Here is a 28000-nt window from a genome sequence, read left to right as displayed (position 1 = left end):
TTCGGCCCATGTAAAAAGCGTTAGGTTTTATTCGGCAGCAGAAACGTGTTCCTTCCCTTTGCCGCTAGCTCCTCTGTTCTGGGAGGTGGAGGTGCATGGGGAGCTTTGATGTACCGGTGGGGTGGGAGAACTCCGTCTGAGGAGCAGTTTTCCTGTTGGTATTTGGGTGTAAAAGGGGAAGAATGTTACCCAAGGCTCGGTGCCTGCGTCCAGAGGAGATGGATTCTGTGGCTTTGTGGCACTCAGGCGAGTCTGACCACTTCTTGGACCATTTTCCCGATGCCATCGTAGATCTCATGAATGGGGGCATTGCACATGAAGGCGCTGGTGGTCACCAGCTTGTTCTTCACATCCACGTGAACTTCAGTGACGTGTTTGTTCACGTGCTTGCAACCAAGCTCCTTCATGGTCTCGGCAGTCTTTGCATAAGGCCATCTGCAAGGAGAAAAGAGAATAAACCCTGTGTGGGGAAGCCGTCGTTACGCAGAGCGATTTGATGAAGACCTAGAGTGAGAAATCTGTTGATTAGAGAGATGGATGGTCCCTACAGAAAGCCTGCTCAACACGATACAAATCTTTTCCTGTTGGAGGAGTTTTTCCAGGACTGTAGAACCAGGAAAACCTCCAGATTACGGCGAGTTAAAAATCTGAAGTAAAGCCAAAGCTCTGGTGTCTTTCCTACCCTGGGACCAAGAGGAGCGTGAGCCAGGGTGCTACGTACAGTGAGGGGGGGCAGATATAGCATTTAAAATAAAAAGTGTCCTATTTTTAAGCTATGAGACTTGTGGAAAGAAATATACAAAAATGTAACCAAATCTTCTGGTCCAGCGTGCGCTCTGATCTGCTGACAAGTAATGGAAGAATTCTTCCAGGAACTCAAAGAGTTTCAACCGTTCAGTCCTCAAATGGTTCCTGGTCACCAACTGCTTTGCTCCAGAGGCAGCAGCTACAGCAGAGTCTGTCTGCGACGCGGCGTCCGTCCGAGGTAGGAGCGTAACTGAAGGATGGCTGTCGCCTCGTTGGAGGGAAACGAGCTCCCGGCCCTTCTGCTGCTTCTCTTTGTTCCCCTAATCCCTCTGGTCCCCTCCCTCGCTGCTCTCAGGCAAGGGAAGGACAGATTTCTCCTTTCCAGGAATCTGAACGTCGTCCTGACTCAAAATCTAATTTATTTCTTTGCGATTCTTGCGGTCTCCTGTGCCCCCGTATGGTTAAATACCTCCATTACAGAAAACTGTAAAAAGTAAAATTGGATTTCTAATTTTAACACGAGACACAGGCAGAGGAATCTGTAAGTAACAACAGGTACATCAAAACCTCCGATTATTTAACTTATCAGCCAAGGTTAATTTAACAAATGCATGACATTCTCAGAAATAACATTCAGCTCATCGCGATACTCCAGAAATCCGAGGGGGACAGTTGAGACAAGGTGCCCGTACGTCAGGGCGGCGTTGCTGATTCTGCGCTCCTCGTGGTGAGATTTCACATCAGCGCTCCACGGTTACTTACTTCTCACACTCTGTGTCGTGACCCACGGTCAGCTCGCATCCGGGGAAGATTTTGGCTGCCAGCACCGGTGAGATGCAGCAGAGGCCAATGGGCTTGTTGGCAGCGTGGAATGCCTTCAAGACGTCCTCCACCTCTTTGGAGATGATGCAGTTCTTGCCTTGGGTGGCCCAAGTACTCAGGTTTTTAGCCACTCCAAAGCCACCTGAGAAAAGAGAAATGGATTAGACCAGAAGATTAGTACTCCAGGGCAGGATTTTTTCAGGTATTACTTAGTAGAATGCTGAAATGGATTTGGTGGATGGCAGCATTTGCCCGATGTTGATAAAAGAATTATACACAGAGAAGCGGAACCTGTGTGAGCTGACTGCCAGGAGATGAGACATCAAAGCCCCTTTCTTGCTTCCACACGGAACTGAAGCAGAGAGGTATCAATGCTCTGCTGGGTGCTGTGTTTCCCCCGTGAGCTCTCTTCTGAATTACGGGGGAACATGCTGACAAGTTTTCCCTTGTCTCTTAACCCTAATCCATCACGTGGCCATACTTTCACTAAAGATGAATTGCCAGACTGACCAAGCTTTCTGCTTTTGAGTCACCCCCTCTCTGTCCCAGCCTCCCCTTCTCCTGATAAGGAGGTAGGCGTCTTGGTGAGGGAGGGGATAGTTTTACATCCAGTAATAAAAAGCTCAGTAGGTGGTACAGAGGATAATTCAACTGGCAGTTATCTGCCCTCTCATAGACTGGTTTGGGTGGGAAGGGACCTCACAGCCCATCCAGTTCCAACCCCCTGCCCTGGGCAGGGACACCCTCCACTAGCCCAGGTTGCCCAAAGCCCCATCCAACCTGGCCTTGAACACTGCCAGGGAGCCAGGGGCAGCCACAGCTTCTCTGGGCACCCTGTGCCAGTGCCTCAGCACCCTCACAGGGAAGGATTTCTGCCTCTCATCCCATCTCCATTTCCCCTCCTGCAGCTTCAGGCCATTCCCCTTGGCCTGTCACTCCCTGCCCTTGTCACCAGTCCCTCTCCAGCTTTCCTGGAGCCCCTGCAGGGACTGGAAGGCTGCTCTAAGGTCTCCCTGGAGCCTTCTCTTCTCCAGGCTGAACAACCCCAACTCTCTCAGCCTACCTTGGGATAAGCTTCTGCATTGCCATGTTCTCTTCTGACTCCAAGCTAGCATGCCAGTGCCAGCGCAGATGGAGATGTCTGCCCTTCCAGCCCCTGCTTCCAGCCTGTCTTCTTCCCCAGTGGCTCTGCCCAGTTCCCCTCCAGCCCATGACCCCCATGTCATTCAAGGTTTATGGCATATCTAAGCTGTTCCCAAGACTTTGGGCATGCAGACCCTGTGTGCTGTCCTACCTGGTATGATTAGGGCATCCAGCCCCTTGACATCCAGCTTAGCTAGATCCTTGATGTTGCCTCTGGCTATCCTGGCACTTTCAACTAGCACGTTGCGCTTCTCCTGAGTTGGCTGTCCTTTCACGTGGTCCACCACATGCATCTGGTCAACGTCAGGAGCGTAAACCTCTGCCTGGGGAGAAAGAGAGAAAGAGTGAGTTTCTTCTCCCCAGCCACTCTTTTCCCAAAGCCAGAGTATTTCTTTTTCCTGGAAAATGCCTCCTCTTCCTTCAGCATAGTTTCAAGCTCACATGCAGTAATTAAGATGGCAAACAGATGGGCGATAGATTTTGGGACTGGACAAGCTTTGTAGTTCTGGGCCCCACAATGTAAGAAGGATGTGAAGGTACTTGAATGCATCCAGAGGAGGGCAACAAAGCTGGTGGAAGGGCTGGAAGGAATGTCCTATGGGGAGTGGCTAAGGACTCTGGGCTTGTCTAGTTTGGAGAGAAGGAGGCTGAGGGGCTCTGCATTGCTCTGCAGCTTCCCGAGGGAGATGCTGATCTCTTCTCCCTAAGATCCAGGACATGTGGGAACGGTTCAAAGCTGCGCCAAGGGAGGGTCAGGCAGGACATGAGAAACATTTCTTTACCCAGAGGGTGGTCAAACACTGCAACAGGCCTCCAGGAGAGGTGGTCGATGCCCCGAGCCTGCCAGGGGTTAAGAGGCGTTTGGACAGTGCCCTGAACAACAGGTTTGAACTTGGTCAGCCCTGAATTGGGCAGGCAGCTGGACTAGATGATCGTTGTAGATCCCTTCCAACTGAAATATTCTATTCTATTCTAGTCTATTCTAGTCTAGCCTAGCCTAGCCTATCCTATCCTATCCTTTGTTTCCTCAGGCAAGCATGACCCAAAAATAAAAGCAGGGTTTGAAATAACCCCTGAGCTTCCTCCACTAGAGGTCCATGCTGATCAAGGATGAGCGCAGGACAGTGCTCCGAGCCTGCCAGTTCAGCGTAGGGCAGGAGGGAAGCCACTGCAGCAGCTCCAGGAGAGAAGAGGCAAAATTATAGACAGTGGACAAGTCTCAGCTTTAAGCCAAACAGAGAATACACGCTTTGAAGGATTCGGGATGGGGTGGGCTGGGTCTGCAGCACATGTACATCACCGCTGCGCCTTTGCATTTAATAGGGTAATTCTGATTACCAGGAGAACTGCTCTGCCCCAGATTTATGGGTGGCTCGGAGCCGAGGGTAGTCTTACACACTGCTTCTCTCCCTCCTCTTCCAGCCTTGCAGAGTGGCTCTTCGTGACTAATGGCACGCCTTTTTTACCCCTTTTCACCTTCAACTCACAAGAACTTGTCTATTTCCAGTTCTAATCTTTGGGGTTTTAAAACGATGAATTTCAAACAGCCAAAACCAATAGTAGTCTTTTAAACAGAAATACCAAAGCAGAAAAGAGAAAGTACAAGCCAAGAAGAATAGAGAATGCATTTAGGAAAGTTCATTTCAGAGTTGGGATATGCTCGACACGGAGCACCAAGCCAATCCTCTCGTGCAGCAAAGCTGTGAGAGCAAAGCGGAGAGCAGGGAGTTCTCCACGCTCGCTGCAGCAGCTCCTACGCCGTGCCGTTTGCTTTGACTCCAGACGCTTCACGCTTTGCAATTACCCCAGCAGCAACGGAGAGCTTGTGATTTGTCCGGCAAGCTGCAAAGCTCCTTAGAGACAAATACCTTCTGCAAGAGGGAGAGATTGCAAAGCAGAGCCCGGCAAAAGGAGCCGGGAGACGGGGCAGGAGCCTGCCAGGGTGCCTCTTACCTCTGCCCCCTCCCTGCTGAGATGCACCAGCACAGCAGAAGACTCGTGGATCTCACTCCCGTCGTACACCCCGCAGCCAGCCAGCACCACAGCCACTCTCTTTCCCATGGTCACAACCAGAGCAGGAGGAGTCCCTGGAGAGCCCCAAACTGCTGTGCATCTCTGTTCGCTGCCTGGAGCCTTTTATAGCGCGATCCCTCCCCCAGGAGCAGGTGGGGCCAGGAGGGTTGGGCTGAGTTTCTTAGTGGCAAGAAGGTTTTATTTCCAGTGCCACAGGCAGGGCATGTAAATATTATTTGTTTCCTCAACTGACTGCTCCCTTGCAGATCTTCTTCCCAGCACGTTGTCTCCGAAGCATCCCCAGCTGACGTGACCTGTTTGACAGAGCAGCTGTGTTTTTCCTTCTCAGCTGCCGATTTTCCATTCTATTCCTATTTCAGACTGAAGTACCAAAGTCTTTGCACATCGGATGGTAGCAAAGGGAGCCCGCCCAGAGCAAGTATTCAAGCCAGCGCATCCCTCTCTCTGCCCCATTTTTTTAAACCCTACACTGCATGGGCAGCCTCTGTCTTTTAACACCAAGATTTCCTTTTCTGACCTTAAATGTTCTTATCCTTACACCTGGCCTTTGGGTCCTGAGGTTAGAAATTAATAACTTGATTCTTCATCAACAGCACCACCTCTCCGTTAGCCAGGAGAGTGGCACCAGGCATTGGCAGAGCCCTGGCACGTGGCAGCAAGATGCGCAGCGTGTGATGGGGAAACTCCCTTGCTCCTGCAGAGACTTGTTCTTCCTTCTCCTTGAGAGGCTCACACCTGAGATGATTCTGTACCCCTCTGTTTCAGCTTTGCGCTGTTGAAGTAACCGTGGCCTGTTGAGGCTGGCTTGCCGCTCTTCAGAGAACAAAAAAACTTCATGCAACATGGCTAAAAACTGCTTTTCAGGGGCTATTTATAAGGAATTTTCCTTGATCCCGATCACATTTGGAAGAGACATGAAGTCCATCCTGTGTGTAATGAAATAGAGTTTTGGCAAGCTCGTTAGTCACAGCAGGCGTGAGGAAGATATTCACTGCTAACGCATGGGACTTCATTTGTTGCGTGCATCTCTTAAAACTAATGGTATGAGGCACCACGTACTCCTAGCTGTTACCTATACAAGCAGGAACAAAAAGCACATGAGAAAGGACTTGCAGTCCAGCTAATCTAAGACAGCCTTCTCCTTTCAGTTACTTTCATTACCCAGAACAGGAATTAAACTGTGAGATAGGTGTGGAAAACACCCAAAGCCTTTTCTGTGCTGTTTGTTTTGGTATCTAAGGTATTCTAACTGTGGGTTAGAAATGTACTATTTCCTCTTGCATGAAAAAAAAAAAAAAAAAACTGAATCTTGCTGCAACTTCGATAGTTTCTTCCTCCTTCAACCGGTTAGAGAGCAGTCCCGTTAATGATGGAACAAAGACAGCCAGAGGCTGATGATTTAAACAAACTTACTGCTTGCTCCAAACCACATCATTCAGCTCCACCTGCTGCAAACTGACGGAGCTGGTTCCCCTTACCGACAGAATGGGTTAGGTGTAACTGCACAAGCCAGGCTTTGTCCAATGCTTGCTTCCTCATGTTACAAGGTCTGTCTCAATAGAACCTAAAGATCTATCTGCAGTAAACGTGTTCTTGATAAATAATACTTCTCAGCTGAGTTATTCTGTTCTGTGTGGGAATGTCTGCACACACTTATTCAGTAGAGACATTGGGCTTTAATATTAACACCTTGCTTTAATCCGTATTAATATTCTAGGGAAGACGAGTGTGAAGGAACCCTGTTGCCTCACTCAAAGCTCTTGAAGGGTGAACACAGTTAAAGATAACTGTCCTCCAAAGCACTGAAGAAACCAGGCAAGTTTGGGAGCCATTCCAGGGATCCAGCTGCTCGATGGAAGCATGCCATCATGCTCCAGCCGGCTCAGAGAGCAGGAGGAGCAGGGTCCTTTGACGTTATCTGTGGACCCTGACAGTCTGGGCTTGTTCTGGATGCTGCTACAGATCTAACACCTCTTGGATGATCCTGGAGGCCTGTCTTTGAGTTCCAGTCTATGCAGCTCCAAGTCCCATTTCCAACAGCTTTTTTGTCCTCCAGCCTTGGCAGTGGAGCATGACTTACGGGGGAACACAGAGCAGGATCTGCCAAGAGCAACGTCACAGCTTGCTGCTGTAGGGCCTCTGCAGAGGCATCCTTGACCAGCCCAGTAATATTAGTGTGAAGCTCTTCACACTGTTCTATATCTCTTATCTTGTGAAGAGGCTGAGAGTGGCATTTGCTTTAGCTGAGGCTGGTGGGAACAGGAGCTGTGTCCTCCACGGGAATAGGCCCTACGCTGGTGCATTGCACGCAAACAAAAGGATGGAGGAATGTACCTGAGTGCAGGCAAGCGTTGCCCCTGTTTTCCATCAAAGCTCTGTGGCTCTCACAGAACACCTCTCTGCCTAATTCCCACTTGATGTGTGACCCAACATGATCCCAAGGCCAGTGCCCACTGCTTTCTGCGGCCTCTCCTCCATTGGTAAAGACCTTTGTGCCCTGATCATGGATTGTCCATGGGAAGCAGTAGGAAGCTGTGGACAGGTCCTTCGTGTCGCCTTTGGGATACAGCAGCGATCGTGGCAGTGACTGATGTTCACTCACTGGTTCTCCTGGAAAGCCAACAAGGCTCCTCTAGATCTGTCCTCACAGCGATGTCTCCAGACCGCATGTCTGCATTGGCACCTCACTCACGAAAACCACTTAGGAGGAGTTCCCTGCCAGTGTGGCAGAGGCTGGGTTAGGTAGACGTGGAGTGACACGCGGACAGAAGTCGCCTTGAAGGGAACGGCACTGAACCTGCCCCGGGCTTGCCCAGCACAGGACAGCGGTGCCAGGCATTCATAGCTGTGGTGGGGACAAACAGCAGGACCATGGCCAGTGTTGGGAGAAATGCCCGGTCCCCAAGGAGCTCCTGGGCTTGCAAAGTACTTGTTTGCTCCAGCAAGATGGATTCTTTAAAAAACCTTCATTTTAACCGGCGTAATTTCCTCACTGGCAGTAGCAAAAAGGCAGTAATAGTAATAAACTCTCCGCGCTGTTTTTCAAGTGTTTTTTTTTAACAAGGGTTAATCAACAGTAAAATTAACAGGCCCCTGGAGGGAGCTACCAGCAGCCCGTGCTGACTCACGGACTGACATTTATTGCAGCAAGGAACTCCTTTGCATTTCCTCCCGCATGCGGAAAGGGACACTAACAGAAGATGTTTGTAGGGAAAAGGGGTGGAGAGCAGGGAGGAACGCAGGCCAGCAGAGTTGGTTTGGTTATAAAGAGCTAGGGAGGAAAGAGAGGCAGCATTTCAGCCCGCATCTGGGTCTTCGGAGGACTCTGCGATGGCAGACAGAAAAACTGAGTCACTGCATTCCTCCATAGGGCTCTTGGGCATTTCCGCAGGTAGGGATCGAGTCGTCTTGGCATGGGAGGATGGGGTTGGGACTAGCTTCCGTGGACAACCCCCTTTTCAAAGGGGGCTAAAGAGTCTGTTTATTCGGAATCTGCTCTGCCTGGGTAAAGCGTTTAGATCCAGAGATCCCTGCGACTGTTTCGGCAGCCAACAAAATATTTGTCTTGGCTTTAGAGTGCTGGCCTGAACTTTTGTACTCGATCCATCTTGGGTGGGAAGCAAATCAAAACTTTTTGATAGTCGTTTTCCTAACTGATCTTTATTTGGATGCTCTTTCCTCTCTTTTCCTTTTCTAGCCATTTTCCCTGCAGCGCTGTTTTCTGTGCTCGCTCCCTTTCATTTTCTCCTTCTTCGCATTTCGTCTTTCGGAGTGCTGCCCCTTTTCACTTTTAGGCTAGTTTTCTGTGGGCACCAGGCTTATGTGATCGTCTGCAGAGGGTGGGTGCGTCTGTCTGCCTTTTTGTGCAATTGGAATCGGAGAGCTGATTTTTACCTTTATCTGACAACGGGGGAGCACTTTCAAACATGATTAAGTTCAAGTTTCTTAAAACTAGGCACCCAGAAGGAGGTGAGACCTTGGACACAAACCAGGTCACAACACTCCCCCAGCTCCTTAGATTTCATTATTTGCAGATCTTGTGCTGTGGTTTTTTGGTTTTGTTTTTTTTGGTTTTTTTTTTCTCTATTCCCTGCTCCTGCCTCTCTGGTTCTCTCCTGGATTTTTTGGGGGCAAAGTTTACAAACTCCTTCTCCTTTTCCACCTCCCTTGTCCCACACAGGATCGCTGTTACTGGCAGTGCATTTCTACGGTTTACCCGGAGCAGCCCCTCTGATCCCCAGCACAGCTCTAGGAGTCCTTCTCTTGATTTTATCGTCCCTCCTGGCGTACGCAGGTAAGACTCGGAGGGTGGCCAGCCTCAAGGCATCCCCCTTCTACAGCTTTGCATGCGTTTGGTCTGTTTTACCAACAGACCGACAGGTTTATGCAAACCGTGGCAGCCTTGCCAGACCACCGATTCATTCTTCCTAGAGGAGTATGTCAGCACAGCAAATTTTTCCTATATAGGCAACCAAAGAAATCAATGTTAGTTTTGAACAAGTGCCTCACCAGGATCTCTGAGAGTTTTAACAAACCGAATACGTGATTTCTCTAAAAATGCTTCCCAGGCTTTCTGAGAGTACTTTAGGCATCCGTGGATTGAAATGGCACGTCGATATGTAAATGTCAGGACATCTACTTATCTGAGGGAGAAAATCGCTGGCTGTAACAAAGTCCACACTTCTCAGAATGAATGATGAGTTATTTCTCCTTTTTAACTCAGAGCCATCCAAGATTTTATGCTGGTATTTTTTCCTCTACAAAGCAGACAGCCTGGGAGAGAGACACTACGTATTTTAAGCCATAAAACACGGGTCCACCTCTTCTCCCAGCCAGCAGTGGCACAGAGCAGTGGTAGAAAGCACTTAGAAGCAGCTGTATTGATGGGACCGTGTGGAATGGACCACTGGGTAGGTGATGTTTCACAGCTGGTGGGAATCAACAGCCTCCTACCAACGGCAGGAATTTCTGTGCTCCCTTGCTCCCAGAGCTGCATATTTGTGTGGTTACAGTCCTCTGTAGCTTGGGGACTCATCCAGCCGAGCTCTTGCTTCCCTTCCCAACCTCAGTCTGGCTCGCAAGGCTGTATCGGTTTGGGGGAGAAATGAAGCATAGGTCCATACAAAGCTCTAGCTTGGAAGGAAGCTTTCAGGGCTATCCGTGCTGATCAGTATCCTCACATTGTGAGGTGGGAAAGCATAGCAGTAAAAATAAGGTACTTTGTGATATTGTTTGGGGGTAGTAGGTGGCTTCCATTCAACATGAAGTATTTTAAATCAAGGTCTTTTTGTCATTTTTGGGATCAGGATACTGAACAGGATAATTCTGGAGAAGGAATGAGTTTTGCAATTCCTGTGCTTCTGTCTTCTGAGAAGGCCCAATTATTCATGACACTTGTGCTTCAAACATTGGACTTGACGGCTTACAGCAGGAACGAAACAAACCGCCAGGCAACCCAAAAGAACGAGGTGTCAGGACTTGATTGGCATTAATATATGATGGTCTTGTTATTGAGTCTTGTAGGCATCCTGAGGAAGAGAAGACAACGGCTTGCTGAACCTCATCTTCATTAGGGCAAGCTGCGTGCCAGGCCTGGTACAGTGCTTAGCTGAAGGAACTCACGGACTTTGAGCTCACCTCAGGCACTCTGATGGACGCCAAGCGGTGTGCTGATAGAGCCTGCACGGTCGTGTCTACACGGTGTAATGGGGCATGGAGCAGACCTACCCACACTTTTGATGGGTCTGCCTAGCATCACGCAGGACCTGTGCAGCTCCATGCTAGCATAGTGATCATGCTTCCACGTGTCTATGGCACAGCTGTCCGTCCTAACTACCGCTTTCCATGACATACTGTCTCGAAACCACAGTTCTGTCTCTGTTGTCATTTGTTTCACAGGAATTCGGAGAAGCCTAAGAAATGCCTCCCTGTTTTTGTCTCTCTGCCTGACCATCTCAGCGTTCTGGTGCGGCTATGGAGTGGTCTTCATCCTGGGAGGGCAAGGAGTTTTGAACGACACCGGTGATTTCCGCAATGCCTTGGTGCCTGGCCTGGTCACGCTTACTTTGGCACTACTCATTATTGCAGTGGTGGGCTTCCTTTGCAGAGAGGTCATCCTAGCTATCATTGCTTCTGCTGTCTCACTTGCCAGTGCTCATGAAGTTGCCATGCATTACAGCACAGCTTTCGGTTCCTCTGCTGTGGCTTGCAATTATATGATTGTCTGCTTGGTTGGTGGTTATTTTGCTCTGGGAAGGATTCTCTACTTCCTAACCAAAGAGAAAATTGCCCTCCCTGGCACAGATCTGGCCAAGAAAAAGACCCATGAACAGATCCAATCCAGCAGTGGCAGCATGAATCATTTTGCAGTCACCGGTCTGGTCCTGAACATGCTGTCTGCCAGTGTCTTTGGCTGTAGGCTCCTGGGCGTCACTGGCAAACTATTTATCGGGCAAGTGCCCTGGCTGTGGGCAGCTGGGATCTACCAGATCGGCATCTGCGTTTTATCGTACCGTGCAATGGATGTACTAATGGCTACGTTCTTTGGTTTCACTTCCATCCTGAAATTTGCTGGAGGCTATTGCCTTCTGTACCCAATCTGGCAACCAGAGGAGCCATCTTTCCCTACTCCATTCCTGGTGGTTTTCTCAATTCTTTTTGTTGTTTTGGCTCTTTTTCTCACTCTTAAGAGCCCAGTGGATGGCCTGTATTTGCTGTTTTATGTGGCCTACTGCATTGCATTAGCTTGCCGTCCCAAGGGATTTTTTGAAGGTGGACCCCAAGGTGTGGATGTGGCTATCTTTGTGGCCTCAGCCTTGATGGCTCTAATTCACCTGTACAATGTGAAAGCAAGTGCCAAGATCCCAACAGGGAAGGGTGCTGTGAAGGCCCTACTTGCTCGCAGCAGCTTTCTGAAGCTTCGTGAAGGAGCAGACCTTCACGCTCCCTACCTAGGGTATTCCAAGTATGCCGATGCAGAAGTACTTGGCTATGCATGCAGTGTCCTCGCTTCTTTTGCTATAACAATGACAGGGGACCCACAGGCTCCACTTGCTACTGTTGTAATTCCATGGGTAGTGGTAGCTGGTGGGATCCTTAAGCTTCTAAGCGGCTCAGTGGCCTTTGCCCGCGGTAAAACACTGGAGAGCAGTGCCTTCATTCTCTATGCTGTCATGTGGATCATCTGGGGCTTGACAAGATACGGTGGCCTCTACGGCACTACCAGAAGCTTCCACGCAGCAGCAGGCATCATTGCTTTCATGCTTTTCAATGGCTTCATTGTGTTCTGCACACTCTTCTTAAACATCACCTGGTTCTTTTACTCCCTCACTTTCTCGCTCATCACTGTCAGCTTCTTGCTGGAGGCCATCCATGCTCTTCCAGCTGGCTATGACATTGCTGCCACTCTCATCTTTGGTCTGGTCAGCTTTTACTGCTTTCTGTCTGCCCTTTTCAACAGCATCTTTGAAGGTTCTTGCTTACCAATGGGTAGGGCCATTGTGCAGCTTAGTGGTGTGGGGGGAGGAATGACCAAGTGCCTTCACCTGCCTGCCAGGAAAGCTTCCTCAGTCAAGAGAATTGCAGGTAAGGGAAATACATAGGGCATAAGGTGGGGGTGGAGGGTAAATTCTGGGAGGTTTTGTAGCAGAATGCTGTTAAAAGAACATTTTTCCAATCCAGATGTGGAATCCATGATTATCTGATGGCATTTTGATGAAGTGGGCCAAGTTACAAGAGTCATTAGAAGCTAAATACACTATGGGGGAAACAGGACCAATTCCTTGATAGGAGTTGGGTTTAGCAGTGAATTTGCTGCTCTCTCTCCTGTATCACATCCCTCTCTGCTCTCCCGATCTGAGATACATGAATTCTCCAGGCTGGGATCTGTACAGAGAAAGCAGGGCAAATGCATGGTGCTTGCTCTCTCCACAGGGCTGAATGACTTCTGGCCCTGATGAACGTGGCCCAGAACTCCCCTAAATGCCAGATCTCCTCTTGGATGAATGCTAGAAAATGCACTGTCAGAGGAAATGCTTTGTTAGTTGGGAAAAGGAGATGGGAGCGCCGCATTGGCTGTTTTGTCTGTGACAGCTCTTCCGTGAATTACAGCCCCTCACTTCTAGTCACTCAAGGGATTCTGCCCTGTTCACATGCCAACAGATATCCTGAAGAACGGAGGGACTTGTGGCATCCCCACAGATACTGTGTATGTGCTTGTGGCAGCCTGTAATCGCCCTGATGCTGTGGAGAAAGCTCACCAGTAAGTATTTGTCTTGCTGCCCCAGTGAGGGCTTCCTTGGCTAGTCGAAAGAAGCTTCCAGGACTTACTGCTGCTACCGAGCGCTAGCACAGCAACCACCAAGAGCAATGAGACACAGAGCTTAGGTGTCATGGGACCAACAAGGTGATGAGCCTGGAGGAGAAGATCTGAATCAGGAAAGGAGACAGTTGAGCTGGAATTGTTGTCTAGGATATTGAAGGCTCCTGGCAGGTGACGGAGCCAGGTAGCTTGGGTATCACAAGGAAACCCAAAGAAGTGACAAATGGGGCAGGGGATTATGGCACATATTTGTAGGTACGTCTTGTCACAAGCAAAACCCCTCTCGTGTTTAACAAATGCCTCTAGCTGCACTTTTGCAAGCAGATGGGACCCCTCATATTGGTGGGGTTTCCTCAGGTCTCAGGCAACTGGGACTTCTAGCCATCACTATGCAAAAAGCTAAAACTTTGATTTGGAGTAGTCGTTCCTGATTGGGAATAGTCACTAACATCCCTTCCTGTCAGGTCATCTGTTGAATGGTCCTACTTTTACTACAGACTGGTGACCTGGGGCAGAGCCTACACACCTTGTCTTAACTCTAGGTCTGGCCAACACGATTCCCTTTTCAGCTTGAGAATAAATCCCTTTCATTCCAGGCTCATTTTTCTTGCCTTCTTTCCAGCTCCAAGCGCCAGGCTCAGGATCGCCCCATGTCACTCTGGATTTCTAGCCTAAAGCAACTGGAACCTGCAAAGCATTTGTTCGCTCCCCTCCTCTGGGACTTCATGGAGGCTGCCTGGCCATCTCCTATTAGCTTGGTAGTCCCCAGAGGTGAGGAAATGCCGTTACTTCCAAGCTCTCTCTGGAGAGCTTTGGCTTTGAAACTCCAACTTTAAGTCACACATCCCTGCAACACCACGTGCTCCGTGGTGATATTTCTGGCAAGATCATTGTGTTCGGGGTGATGTACATCCGTAAGTGGCGTGTGACTCTTCCTTGTGCAGGTGAATGGGTGGACTTCCTGGGAATGAAGGACTCTGCTAAATACGTCGGTACCCCTCAGAGCATCGCCGTCCGCATCCCCGACTGCTCTGTCACCACACACCTCATTGACTTGGTGAGTGGCCGTAAGACTCTCATCCCAGCAGCGTTGGCCACCAGACATTGCCGTTCCCCTGGGTTGATGTCAGTCACTAGCACCCAGGTCCTCTGGCCTGCTGTGGGGGAGAAGGATAGCGAGAGGCTGGAGCACTCTGTCAGCCCTCTTGGCATGTCACTTCTCTCTTTTTTTTCTTTTCTCAATGAAGTGATGATCCTAGCATGTTCAGACAAGTTTGGGGAGCGAAAAGTGCTAAAACGAGTAACACCCACAAGAAAAATATCATTAAGAAGGGGTGGGGTATGCAGGCAGCTGGTAGCTGATTTTATTGCAAAAAGGAGGGTAAAAGGAATAACCACCAGGTCAGAAAGCCAGAAAAGATGTAATTAAAAGACACCTTGTCTGATTTCCTGCAGACAACACTTCTGTTGCAAGCACGGGCTTATCTGAAGCCAGAATAACTTCAGAAGGTCCAGAACATGGCCAGAGGAACTGTGATACCCTGCATGTTCTGCTCTCATTTCTAGGACAGACATTGTAGGTCTTTGGCAATTGCTTTTGCTGGAAAACAAAATGTTCTTTCCTGATCAACATCAGTAAACCCCAGTTCAGCAGGGTTTCAGTCACTCGTACACAGATTTGGTGGGACTGTAGTTGCCTACAAAGTAGATGTCTCTACCTGGGTGAGTCACACTGAGTTCTTTTTAGAGTCACAGAGTCTCACCAGCAGACTTCAGAGTTCAAGTCATCTGTTTTGTACAGCAAAAGCTGCTCAGAGCTTTTATTCCCATTTTTCTGTCGCCAGGTTGGCCCCATTGTGGTCACGTCAGCTAACCCAACGGGAGAGGCAGACACAACGCACCACAACCAAGTGTACGCCAAGCTGGGAGACAAGGTAATTGGGACGCTGTGTCTTTTCATTCCGGCTGGTCCCAAAAGATAAGGGGATGGAAGAACACAACCACTTTGTTTCCAGTAGGCAAATCAATAGATGATATCAAGAATCTGCGAGAGCATCTCATTAAAAAAAATCCCATGGACACGCCTCATGTTGGTGTCAGAGTGAATGAATAGCGTAAAATACAGAACTTGGTAGGAAACCAAAATGCTTCTGGTTTATATAGTATAGTTACGGCTTGGCAACGTGAGTGAGTTCATCTTCCAACACAGAACGATAGGAGCAACAAAAAAATGCTTCTTTGCTTGCAGGCACTAAACCCACTGATGCCTGAATGCGCCAGGGCTCCAGCTGGCGTTGGGCTGTCAGAACACAGGGGATTCCCATCTGAAGCTGAAGCTGGTCTGAAACTGGTGCCAAAGCTTTAAAATATTCCTGGCTTTTAGAACTTGCATAAGTTCTGGAAGTGCAATGGTCATGGCCATTCAAATGGCTGTCTTTCATTTCACTGCTAAATCCCGAGAGTACTGCACTTTGTATATTCATGGCAGCTTATCTGAGGGCAATTTTAAACAAAAGGTGGTACAAATCTTCCACCTCTAACTCCTCAAAAATCTGGTTTCCTACACATTTGCTTTGTGGATGCAACTTCTTCAAAGCTCCTCAGCTGATGTAAACCTGTCTTTGCTACACTGCTGACCTACACCCCATAGAGCTCGCTCTCTCTTTGCTTTTATTAAGCTTATTCATCCCAAATTCAGCCCTTAGTCAGTGTCAGTACAGTGGGGTAGGAAGGAGCAGAGTTGCCCTTGATGATAATTACCTGCTGTTGAGACAGGGAAACAGCCCTCTCCTTTCCCAAGTGCCTGAGGGGATCTTGGTGTGAACATCTCTTGCTCTTCAGGTGGATGCAGTTCTTTGTGATGGGCCTTCTCCAGAGAACATTGCCTCCACCGTTGTGGACTGCACCAAAATTGACAGTGGAAACATAGGATTCTTCAGAGTCGGTATCATCCCCAAGTCTCAGGTAAAATTAATTTTGATTTTATTTCTTCTCCCGTTCCCCATCTCCATTAAGTGGGTTTCAGGCTGGGGGTTTCCTAATTCCGTAAGGAGGCGAAGAAATCTGTGATAGCGTGAGGAGTTATCATAGGGTGGTGTGAAAGAGCAGAAGGACAGAGCTCCATGTTGCCTGTGTCCTGGTCCTGCCTCCAGACCACCGTTGCACGTCTCTGACAAGCACGTTGCTGGGGAACGTGCGAGGTGAGACTGATTCCTTCACAGAAAGAGCTCTGAAATACGAGGTCATGGACCTCCGTGGGGCAGGCTTTCCATTTACACCCATTCCAGAGACCTTTGAGCAGATAGAAATGCTTGGTGTCACCCCAAGGCTGAGCCCAGACACGTACCTTGAAAGAGAATAGGGTATTATTTCAATAGCTGGAGAAGAAATTAGTGCTTTCCCCTAATTACTAACCCACTCACAGCTATATTCACTAATTCCAGGTGCTGCAGATACTGGAGCAGGTGCAGAAGAAGCACAAATTGGTTCCTACCGGTGGCACTTGCACCACAAAAGATGAGGAAGAACATCTGAATCACAGCCATGCTGTGCACAACGGGGTGGGCACGGCAGCCTCGGAGGAGACGGTGCCGGTGCAGACCCCCGACGATGGCTGCGAGAATCACACGCGCCTCTGACTCCCGCGTAGGTCGAGCAGTTACGTGTTTGGAAGGTGTTTGCTGGAAAATGATGTGTAGGTCAAATTGGGGAATGGGAGAGGGAGGTTTCCCAGCTGCAGCGGTGACTTATTCATCTTTCTATGGACACTGCTAAAATATCCCAGTGCAGAGCTGACTTACAGACCACAGTCACCCAGGAGTAAAATTTTCACTTGCGGAGGCTGCCAGCTTTCACCAAAGATCAGACGTGACCAAAGAAACTGTTATATCGGTGACAGACTGGCCCAGGAGTAACAGAGCTTCTTTCCTTTCACCGGGAGTTAATACCTTCCGTTTGGGGCACGGAGTAACGTGAAGTGTTTCATAATTACACGTTGGGGGCAAAACACTGCACGCAGCTGGAAGTGGGAGGAGGGAAGGTGTATTCAGGTACCGTGCTGGTGAATGCAGCGGACTTTCTGGCACAGGTGAAGCAAAGCCTGGCCTCGGGAGCTTGGGGCTATCTTCTGAGGCGTCTTCTCAAAAACAGAGGTGACAGAACCCAAAGCTAAAAAGAAATGCCGTTTCCTGTATTTCACAGTGGAATTACCATTTGGATGATTCCAATAATATCTCCCTAGAAGTGCCGGAGCATTACGGAAGACCCTTCTTTCCCATGTTATCTTATGCAGAGTACGAATTTCAGGAGAACCATCTGCGCTGCATTTGAGGATGCTAGAAGCTGGTCTCTTGCCTTGTAGCATAACTGTACACATCTCATGGTGCTTGTCCTCCAGAGCGCAGGTGTCGTGCAGAGTGGCAGCTGCTGAAAAGAGAAGTTTTATAACCAACGTCAGGAGGTTTTCTTGCCAAAGACGGCACGGCTGTGCAGTTAGGGGCTTGTTTAGCCTCAAAAAAACTCTGTTCCTCTTATTCTTACCTGACTCAGGTGCAAGGTGCTGATCAAACTCCAGCTGAAACCAATGAACTGATTCATTGATTTCACCTGAAGTTCTGCTGGAACTTAAGCGTAAATGCTGTGCAGCCAGAGGAGCTCAAACTCCAGGAACTACAGCAAAAAACAGGTCTTCTCGGCTTGTTCTTACAGAACCGGCTCTCTTCCTGCAGAGAAAGAATACGACAGATAATTAAGTTTGTTAAATAATTTTGCTGGTCTACTTACTGTATCTCTTTGGAGTTTATTAAACTGATTTTTAGAAAGCAATAAAATATTTTCAATAAACGGTCATATGTCACACAGGACTGTGCCAACATCTGCAGCAAGTGCCTGGGGAAAAAACCCGGTGGGTCTAAGGGTGATGGATTTCAGGGTGTCAGGGTTCCTGGCCATGCACAAAGGGTCTTATGAGGGAATCAAATTGCATCACTTGCCAGGGTGGGGAAAAGAGGAGGGAAAGAGAAGATAACTCTTAACATCACCCCCCTGGCGCCAGCTCTCTTGCTGAGGAGTGCTAATGAGCTCGTAAACACCAGGGCTGAATTTCTCCCCTTAATTCAGTTAAATAAAAATATCAACCCATAAACACTGAAATCTGAGGGGGCGTGGTAAGAAGCGTTGATCTGGAGAGGTGCTGAAGCATCACAAATCTTTTTGCTGCGGGAAAACAGCCCTGGCTTAAACACACCAGGGATGCTGCTGCCCTGCGCTGCAAAGCAGGATACGTTTTAGGGTGGCACAAGTTAAAAGCGGTTCAGAAAGTTGGATTCTTCACATTATGCCTCGCCTGGGTCCGTTTTTCCTCTTTCACTCTCTCTCCATGGTGCTTGTTTCTTACAGATAGTTTTTAATCGCAGCATCAGGACACGGGGAGAACGTGCGGGGGAAGCGTTTCTCACTTTGCTGAGCGAGGTGCGAGACGGGGAGATATTTCGTTTAAGTTTGGTCCTTATTTTACCCCACCTGCAGCTCTTCTGTGTACCAGCAAACTGGAAAGAAATAGTTTAGGGAGGAGGAGATTTAAATGGGATGTTTCAGTTTAATCAAGGCAAAAAAAAAAAAAAAAAAAAGAGATTTCTAATATTTCCAGAGTTTTCCCAGCATTCAAGGTGAAGAAAAACACTTTTAAAGAGAAGTGGAGAGAGAGGAAAAGCTATTCTTTTAAGTGGCAAATCCAAAACACTTCAGCATGAAAATGTTGAGGCAAACATTTGAACTTTTTTCAGCATATTTTCTGAAAAATCACAGCTCAAATCCACTTTGAGGTATTGACAAGAATTTATCAAATATTTTCATCACTCTCAAAATGTAGATTTTGGTCGAAAATGGTTGCCCACAGAGGAGACTCGCATTGAGCCCTTCTGGTGCTGCTCCTCTCCTGTCCTGCTGAATGGGAGGGACCTGCTCCGTTGCAGGGTACCAGACGAGAGGGACAGAAGGGGACTGGGGGTCCTCAGGCCTCCATCGCAGGAGGTCTCTGAAGCGAGTGGGGAAAATCAGAGACTTTGGAGAAAGGCCCGTTTTGGTTGCATTGTCAATGACTCGGAGGCCTTTAGGTCTGAAAGGTCACCCTGGGAGACAAAATAATCTCATGAATGGGGATCTTTGTGAAAGAGCCAATACTTCAATCCCACTGGGGTTGGAAACAACCCAGGAAGAAGGGTTGTCCCACCTTGATTTTGCCCTTTGTGCAGTCCAGACATTTGTGTCAATGGAAAAAAAAAAAAAAAAAAAGAATGGAAAATAAAGAAGTGTATTTTCCAGTCGCAGGGGAAAAAACCAGCTCACCCTTCTGGGAATAGAGCTGTGCCATAGGGACAGGAACTGACTCAACGGCATCTTCGAGGATGCATGTTGGTATAGTGGGTGGACCTGATACTAGAGGTGGGTAGAGTGGTTCGGAGAGGAAGGGTGGCATCGCAACCACCTCTTGAGTGTAACCAGCCGACCAGAAGCCTTGAGACATGGGCAGAGTCACGAATGTCCCTTGACCACCTCCAGCTTTAAGAAACACCAGGAACTGGGAGCTCTGTAGGCACGGAGACTCTCCTTTTTGGCTCTTGCTCCTCAAATATGAAAGTCAAAGTCTGCATATAGCTTGGGATGGGACGTGAGGTGGAGGAAAAGGCAGAAGCCAAGTCCTGCTTAATTGGGTGATAATCAGTCAAAGCAAAACCCTTTGATCTTGACACTATTGAGGGCACAGCATCTGAAAACAGAACCCGCAGTGATTTTATGTCATACTCACCTTGCTGCATTCTTCCTGGTACTCCTCCCTATAACACCAAGTGCCGGGGGTTATTACTACAAAATGACCAGATAATCTGGTTTGTCGCTTTTTGGGGGGGGAAATACCAAGAACAACAAGGAAACAGCATATTTCAAAATCCTGGGCCAGATCTTCAGCTGCTCCACAAAACACAGCTTGGATTTACATACCTGACAACCGAGTTTCGGTGCCCAGCCAAGAGCTGGACAACCTCTAATGGTCTAGACCCACCTGGGAGTCCCCAGCGTTTGTGCCAGCTGTAACACTGAATTTACAGAGCAGCTCTGAGAGGAGGCGAAGAATAAGTCAGAGCGAGCTGGGTGACAGCAGCCGGGCACTTAACCAAAGCAGAAAATAACTCTGTTAAAATTGTCTTTTGCTGCATGTCTCCCTTGTTGTAATTCATGGTGCACCTGAAGTTGTCTGGTGTGGAACAGCGGTAGAGAATTTAGCTACCTAGTGAATAAAACCGATTGTGTAAAAAAAATCTTGTGGGGAAAAAAGCAGCGGTCTGGAAATCGAGTTTCTTGAGTCATAACAAGAACTAACAGGATTAACTTCCAGTTGTGACTCCACCATATTCTTCCTTTCTGCCTCAACCAGAAAAGTGCCCGATGGCTCCGAGACTTTCCCCTCCTCTTGCTGCACGGCCCTGTCGTAGCTGGGGCTGAGGAAGGAAAGGCTCTGGAGCAGCTGCGTCTTTGGGCAGGGACCGGTGGGTTTATCAGATCGCTGCATTCCCCTGCTCCATTTCCACGGCTGCCAGCATCTCGCTGCCAGGGGAGCCCAGTCAATAACTGACCACGCGTGTGAGGGCTTGTGTTCGGGTCGGTGGCTCCATGCTGTTTGCCTGTGACCTCCGATGGAGGCGATCCTGCACCTCCGGCTCTGTCCTACCTACCCCAGCAGCTCTGCGTTCAGATCCAGCGTGCATCGGTGGGGCGTGAAGGTGCACAAAGACAACCGGGCACAGGATCCATCCCTCCGCACTGGTTCCTGTCTCGGTACTCAAGGCATCCCACAACAGCATTGCCGTGGGTCCCCAGCCCCTCGGCCCCATGGACTGGATGGATGAAGATAGTCATAAAGCACTGCAAGGGGGGTCACCTTGGGGGACTGGGTGGGGAGGTCTGTCCTGTATGTCCAGTTCAGCACTGCCTCTGGCCGCGGTGCAGCAGCCGTAATAAATACCTCAACTGAAAAGCCCATGTTCAAAGGCTCTGAAGTGTTAGTTCTTGTGAGAATCACCTTTTCATTCCTTCCTGGACAGCACAAAGAGATCTTACTCATGTTATTATCTCTTCCTAGATACCAAAAAAGCAGGAATTTCAACAAATTCTCCTCCTCTGGCCATGAGACGGATGTCGGGGTTCAGACAGTTCTCCTGAGATAGACATATCTGTCTCGGCAGCTGCGGAGCAGAGACACCGCGGTCCCTTCAGGACCAGCCATGCCCAGGCACCTTGGAGGAACATCACCTTCTCCACGTACTGCTGCAGAAGCAGGAAACTCTTCAACCGTCTCTCAAGGCAGCGTCTCGTGGCTCTGCGCAGCTCTCAGAGGAGCAGGGGTAGTGGGATCACATCCCCAATTTAGAGATGTTCTCCACCTGAGCACCTCCATTCTCAGACCTTATTTTTCATGTTATCCACCCACAGGAAGTAACGTGGGCCTTTCATAACGACATGTTTATTGCCGAGTTCCAGTAAATAGCCAGCTCTGAATTCCTTCTCTGACATAACGCCAGTTACAGGAGGTGCTACAACAACCTTCCTCCTTTGACCTGACTGGTGGTTCACACCAAACAATTGCTCTTTAATCTGCTGAATTAATGACAGATGCATATAACCAGTTTCTCGCTGTTATGGATTCCACTGTGACCTTGTGCAGTGACAACACCCTAAATTAGCAGGATGCGCCCAGATTTCCTTTCAGTGCACTATTCTTAAGAACCCGGAGGATGGGTAAGTACCAGCAGCACTGACTCTGCCCCTGACCAAGCTCATCTTATCTCCTTAAAATTCCCGTAAGTCCCCTAACCACCTCTGGCATCCTTTCCCCTGCAGCCTAGCTCAGGACCACGTCCTCCCACACTAGGTTATCAGATCTTACATGACCCCAGGGGTACCACAGCCCCCCTCCTCCTTCTCACCACCCCCTACAATTGCTCCAGACCCTCCTTGCCTGCGGCTGCCAGCAGCTGCGTTCACTTGCAAAACGAACCAAGTCCTAACTGGGAATGCAAGAGTCTCTTGTGGGAAGTAGAAATGGCAGTAGAGGTGGAGGAGGAATAAGGAAGGAGCAGACATAGAGGCTTGCTACAGTTCCAGGCGTGAAGAAGAAATGAAATCCAGTAGGCAGCAATGACCATGACCACTGGGACACAGGATACAGGCTTGCTTCTTCTTGGCCACAGAAAGAGCTGAGGTGGGGTTTCCACAGACATAATTAATGTTGATTATGTTCTCCACCTCACTTCCAAGCTCAGGCTCCCCAAGGACACAACAAAGTGTGAGTCAAAGGAAGCTGAAGGCCCTGTCCATGTCTCTTCACAGCTAAACTTCTGATGTGAAACAAAGCAGCTTTTGGGGGGAGTTCTTAACTGAAGACTGGCTTTACACAGCAGCTGTTGGATCCTTTGAGGTTGCCATGTCTGTGATGCTACAGGTTTCGGTGACTTCTTGGACATGCTTTGCCCAGAACAGTACAATTCATTCTACCTGTTGAGGAAGTGAGTCCCACCAAATCTCTGCCAGAAGGGTAAGAGTTGGGTAGGAGGGTGCATCCATGTGTACAACAAACACTAGAGACCGGTTATTTTTTCCTGCTACTCTGCACGAAATTATGTTTAAAATGTGCATTGATAAAATACCAGTTCATGGAGTTATGACATCACCGCCTCCAGAAAGGTGCCTTTTCCTGACTCAGAGCATTATCTGACAGATAAAATGAAGTAATCAATCAGTGAAAGAATAATAAGAAGGAAGAAAACAGGTATGGGCAGAGCAGAACCGAAACCAGGCAGCACAACTCTGGACGTAGGTCAGTTCCAGGAAGGGAGTAACCAACTCATGGGACCTGCTGTCCTGGCTTATGAGTGGCTGTCTCTTATTTTCAGATTAAACCATGACTGGTGACAGCTACCAGCTGAGAGCCCAGCAGAATGGACAAGTTGGTTTTCTGTGCTGAGACAGAGATGGAAATTCAGTGCTCTGGGAAGCTGAATTGACCAAATGTTGCTTTCCTGAGAAAGGAGGCACTGCAGAGGCTTTGGAGACCTGGTGGTGCACACATGTGTGCTGTCACCCTCCAGGTCTTGGTCTCGGTCAGAGAATGGGCCTGTCCCTGGAGGGCCGGATGGTCATGCCCTAACGCTCCTTTCACCAGGCTCCAGCATCTCTCCTGGAACAGAGATGTGATGCCCTTCACCACCGGTGACATTTAGTGCGATTTACTCCCTTGATGATGCGAGCAGACATTTAGTTTTGCAACAACATTTTGCACCAATGTTTCTTTTAGTAAAATAATGACTTTCTGTCCCCTTGCCTAAAACTTCCCCTCCCATCCCTGCCTGTACACCTTTTTGCCTCTCCCATCCGACTGCATGCACAAATGGGCTGCTCATCTCTGCCAGACCTGGTGCCCCATCCTTGAAAACGATGTCATCAGAGCTCAGCTCACTTCTGAGCAAAGACTCGGATAAGAAGGGGGGCAAAATGAAGAAACCCGTGTGCAGGAGTGATTTAGGGACAAATATGACATGGTTTACGTCCTTCACTCCTTGCTCTGTTAGAAACCAAAGGCCTGGTTGCTGGTAGCCATTTGGAAATGAGCCTTCAGCAATATACAGCATCTCTAACGGCAAACACAGCGAGAGGCATTAAATATTAGCAATAGCCCTAATGAAAGGACCCTGTGTTTAGAGAGCTTGAATAAAGGAATTGAAGGCTCCCATTGTTGATCTAAGGGAGGTGTGTTTGCTTCCCTCTAACCTTGCAGAAATGCTGGCGGGGGACGGTCCAGACTTGGGGAGTTTGCTTTGGGTCCCTGGGAAGAATCGTGGGTACGCGACCATGCAGATGCTGCCTCAGCTCCCAACCTTCTCGCGCTGAGTTTACGGGAAACAGAGACCTGTTATGTTTGTGGAGTCTGGACATGGTGCTGCTCACTCACGTGGGGGTTGGTGGCTAAGCCATTTTCCAGGTTAACTTGTCGTGATAACTGTTCAGAGCCCAGCGACAAATTCTGTCTCGTATTTGTCTAAAATGGCAGAATTGACAACCTGATCTACGGACCAAAATCACAAAGGATCTCTGGAGATCCGACGGCTAATGATGCATTGGGCAGCATCTCGTCACACGTGCTCCGGATTTAGAGTTGTTGCTATTGGGAACACAAGTAAATTAAATCTTCTTAGAGGCACACATGGGTGACCCCCTTGGAAAATCTGGACTTTTCTTTGGCATTTGTCAAGGATATCTGCTGGGCATGAGCTCCCAAGCCAGATGCGTCTTCAATCACTTCAAGTTTTACAGTCCCTTTATTCCCATGGTCTTGCACATGTAATTGGGCATTTCTGACCAACACCGCTAGAGGTTATGGAACAACAGGTTCTCTTGTCAAGAGGAGAATCATGATAAATCTCAGCTAAAAGAGCAAAGAATTGTTATTGTAAAAAACCTGTAATTCACAGCATTTTAACAAAAAGGCTTTGTCATGATAATAATATAATGCAGATTTACCCAAATACGTTTTGTAAGGGAAATATTCCACTCTATTTATCAGCACTAAGACAGCGCTGAGAAATCTAATTTGTTTTCTTGTTTGCAGCAGAGAGAGATGTGTGCTTGTTCCCAGCACAAACTGGGGGAAGATGAAAATGATTGTGCAGTTTACTGCGTTAAATAAAAACATCTGTTTGTTTGATTTTATCGTGCCACATCTGATGTTGGAAAACAGGTACAGTGCAAACGCCTCTTTCACATAATTTCTTATGAGTCAGCAGAATACTTAAGAGACAGCGAGGGTCAAAGTAAATAGCCCAGACTATGGTGAATGTCTTTTTTCTGCAAACCATTTGTTTGCTTTCTCATTCAGTAAACCTGACAACTCAATGAATGCATAAAAGAGTCCCCATCTTTACATCTCTGGCTTTCACCCTGCCCATAAGTACAGACAGTTCACTGATTTCATTGTGCTCTGCCGCTAGGTAACTCTTTGCATGAGCATGTTGTCAAAGAAAATACCATTGATGGTTCTTCCTGAAACGAAGCCGTTGTCTGAAGCCAACAGGGTCCTGCCATTTTCTTACCTTGCTCCTTTTATAATGTAAATTATAGATTTTTCCATAGCTCTGAAGTTGCAAAATAATAGTTTCTATTTTAACCCCTGATTTTCCAATCACCACGATGCTCTCAAGTGCTTTCCTCAAGGGCTGAGACATCCCAGTCTTGATTTACCTGCCAAATAGCAGCAATGCAAGGCAAGAGCTGCTACCAAAATGCTCACTGTGCAACGTCCCAGGAGCCCACAGCCCCCACGGGTAACTTTTCCAGCTGGGCTAAAACTTGCCTTGATTTACCAAATCCTGGTCCGTTTGATGTGTGCACTGATCACGGCAGATGGGGAACACCACACCCCTCCCTTGAGCTGAAATGTCCTTCTGCCACCGACATGGAGACGGTCTAACACAGACCCACATCGCAGAGGTGACAAGGAGGGACCTTCTGCTTTTTCATTTCTTGTTCCAGCAGTTTATGGCCAATATTGAAAAACCTCATTTGCTTGGAAAGGTCAAGCAGTTTTTCAAGTATTAAAACATGAGAGAAGTCCCATGTTGTGGAACTTCACCACATGCTTGAAGTTAAGCCTCTTCTGGATGGTGGTGGACCTCAGCTGGCACTGAAATGCATTTGTTGAATAAGTACTTTATTGTACTGGGGCTTGCAGGAGGTTAACAGCTCTTTGCCCTACACTAATAACCCGGTGTTAGCGGTGGCCGCTCTCCTTGTTTGTCCAATGTAGTTACCTAATATTCTGTGGCAGCATCTGCAGCTGGGATGCAGATACACTGGGAGCACGAGAACCACGGGCAACTCCGTCCCGGTGAAGCAGCAGGACTTTATTGCACTGCCTCACTGATGACTTTGTTCTGTGCCTTTTTGGGTCCAGGCCAGAGAGGATGATGGTATTTTAAAACTTCCCCAGAAACCCCCCCCAGTAATCTTCAGTTTTCCCCAGTCTCCTCTGGTTTCCTCCTCCCCTCCCAGCTGGTCCACCTCACCCTGGCAATGCGATGCTGCTGACTTTCCCCTCATGCCAGATGGAGCTGATCAGTCTGATCCGTGCCGGGAGGTGCGGAGCATCCTGGAGAGGACAAAGGGCTGGGATGAGAAGGGGGATGCCTGGTCCAAAAAATCAGGGAGAAGGGGTGGCACAGAATTCTGCTCCTCACCTGAGGCTGAGCGTAAGGGCAGCAAGCCAGAGCCCTGGGCAGCCCCTGGAGCCGGCACCGACGAGCAGATGTTTGCTCTGCTCTCACCCCTGCGGTGCCCTGCCAGCACGGAGCCCGGACGGCACTTTGCGGAGGTTACGGGGACGTGCTGTCCGCTTACAGCAAGAGGAGTGAGCCGGTTTTAACCTCCGGGGAGGAACAGGGGCTCTTGACACACAGACTGGCCATATAGGTGCGTCCCGGCCGACGGCTCAGCGAGGCAGAATGCACGCTTGTGTGCGAGAGAAGGGCTCAGTGTGTGCGACGGCTTGTTTAGCTGTCATAAGGTATGTGCAGGGAGGAGGGCATGACTTAATTCCACTTACAGATGCTGGCACAGGCTGGAAAACCGCAGGAGGCTGGGAATACCCGGCTGTGCCTGAGCAGAGCGAACAGTGACTGCCCTCAGCCCGGGAGCGGAGGGTGCAAGTGGGTTTGCAGGGTCAGAAGGCTGCAGCGTGAAGGGGAGCCTGTGTTCAGAGCCAGGGAACGGCCGCCAAGGATTTTTAATCAGGAGTTTGGGGAGCTGCTTGAATGAAGGAACATCTGTCACCTGGAGCCAGAGTAAAAGCTGCTATTTATGGTGACTTCTGAGTGCAAACTAAATAGCAGGCTGCACCTCGTGGAGGATCAGATGGACAACAATCCCAGCGCCAAAGCAAGCTGAGCACGGTTAAAACTGGAGTTACTGTTTACATGTTAGTAACGAAGCGTGGGAGGAATCCAGCCCCAAAGGCTCCCAGGTTTGGCTGCTCAGGTCCCGGAGCAGTGTCGGGTGAGCAGGGAGGGAGCGAGCTCCTGCCCGGAGATGTAGAGGGGGTATGTGGCTTGAAGTCCATGAACAAGACAGAGATGCTCCAAAACAACAAAAAGGAAGAAAAGGGAAGGGGCTTGTCCCTTGGGTGGTGGGAGGTGGCACTGTGGTCATGCCAGGAGAGCAATCTCCCTGCCCAGAGGAGGAGAAGGAACAACTGCAGGGAACGGGCAGAGACCTGCCACTTGGACACTGCCTCCAGTACAGGAAAAAACATTACAGACAACCTCCAAACCTGTAATGCACATCTCAGTGTTTTGAAGCCTGTCTCTTACCTCTGGGCCCTAACTCATTGTTTCCTTGGTTGAGGGATGTCTTTATTAAAAGTGAGTTTCCCTCATCCCTGACTCCCCCTGGGTCTTATTTGCTTTGGGGGAGAGGAAAGTTCTGCTCTCTGCTCTTGGCAGAAAACTCCTTCCCCACCTTGTAATGCGGGTCCGTGTGCCTGGGGACCAGCGTGGGGACGGCCAGTGGCCCCCCAACCTTCTGCAGCTCCCAGCTTGGCCACAGACCCACATCAGCCTCCGCACGTTACGAGGAGCTGAGTGCCCGGAGAGCAGCTGGGGACTCACCTGGGCCAAGCAGGGAATGGCTGGGAAGATGCCAGAGAAGGACAGGGGGTGAGTTACTTGCTGTAAGCCTTCTGTCAGAATTGCACCTTCCAATATTTATTCCTTCCTCTAGTGCTTAGCTTGGTGGAAATCAAATGAAACTCAAAGACTTTTCCTTATGTTCCAAAAAGAGGATTTATTTAGTGGGTTTTAGCAGTTTAAAATACACAGATCTGAGTGTTGTGGAAGG

At 48.9% G+C, this 28000-nt stretch overlaps 2 protein-coding genes across 3 annotated transcripts; one reads left to right on the top strand and one right to left on the bottom strand.

Moving 5' to 3' along the window:
- Nucleotides 1-23: 23 nt before the first annotated feature.
- Nucleotides 24-4831, bottom strand: LOC104636823 (glutamine amidotransferase class 1 domain containing 3). The gene is made up of 4 exons (XM_010304111.2): nt 4666-4831; nt 2864-3035; nt 1510-1711; nt 24-435 (listed from the first exon to the last, which is right to left on the bottom strand). Exons 1-4 carry the CDS (start codon nt 4771-4773, stop codon nt 243-245), a joined length of 675 nt encoding a protein of 224 aa, XP_010302413.1. The 5' UTR covers nt 4774-4831; the 3' UTR covers nt 24-242.
- Nucleotides 4832-6463: 1632 nt separating this feature from the next.
- On the top strand, nt 6464-17928 carry LOC104636826 (uncharacterized). 2 transcript variants are annotated; one of them, XM_075763745.1, is made up of 9 exons: nt 6464-8137; nt 8927-9040; nt 10645-12330; nt 12907-13006; nt 13689-13837; nt 14011-14123; nt 14911-15000; nt 15908-16030; nt 16491-17928. In XM_075763745.1, exons 1-9 carry the CDS (start codon nt 8077-8079, stop codon nt 16584-16586), a joined length of 2532 nt encoding a protein of 843 aa, XP_075619860.1. In that variant the 5' UTR covers nt 6464-8076; the 3' UTR covers nt 16587-17928. The 2 variants fall into 2 exon arrangements, with proteins under 2 accessions (XP_075619860.1, XP_010302415.2); XM_010304113.2 differs by having other exon boundaries at nt 16510-17927.
- Nucleotides 17929-28000: the final 10072 nt, after the last annotated feature.

The sequence above is a fragment of the Balearica regulorum genome, chromosome 11 (assembly GCF_011004875.1).
Source record: "Balearica regulorum gibbericeps isolate bBalReg1 chromosome 11, bBalReg1.pri, whole genome shotgun sequence".
Lineage (NCBI taxonomy): Eukaryota > Metazoa > Chordata > Aves > Gruiformes > Gruidae > Balearica > Balearica regulorum.
This window is presented reverse-complemented; position numbering and strand designations above follow the sequence as displayed.

Coding starts and splice junctions, on each gene's coding strand:
- LOC104636823 (XM_010304111.2), bottom strand. CDS start 4,773: ATGGGAAAGAGAGTGGCTGTGGTGCTGGCTGGCTGCGGGGTGTACGAC. Junction 1,712..2,863: donor GGATGCCCTAATCATACCAG/GTAGGACAGCAC, acceptor CTCTTTTCTCAG/GTGGCTTTGGAGTGGCTAAA. Junction 436..1,509: donor CACGACACAGAGTGTGAGAA/GTAAGTAACCGT, acceptor TTCTCCTTGCAG/ATGGCCTTATGCAAAGACTG.
- LOC104636826 (XM_010304113.2), top strand. CDS start 8,077: ATGGCAGACAGAAAAACTGAGTCACTGCATTCCTCCATAGGGCTCTTG. Junction 15,001..15,907: donor ACGCCAAGCTGGGAGACAAG/GTAATTGGGACG, acceptor CTTGCTCTTCAG/GTGGATGCAGTTCTTTGTGA. Junction 16,031..16,509: donor GTATCATCCCCAAGTCTCAG/GTAAAATTAATT, acceptor CACTAATTCCAG/GTGCTGCAGATACTGGAGCA.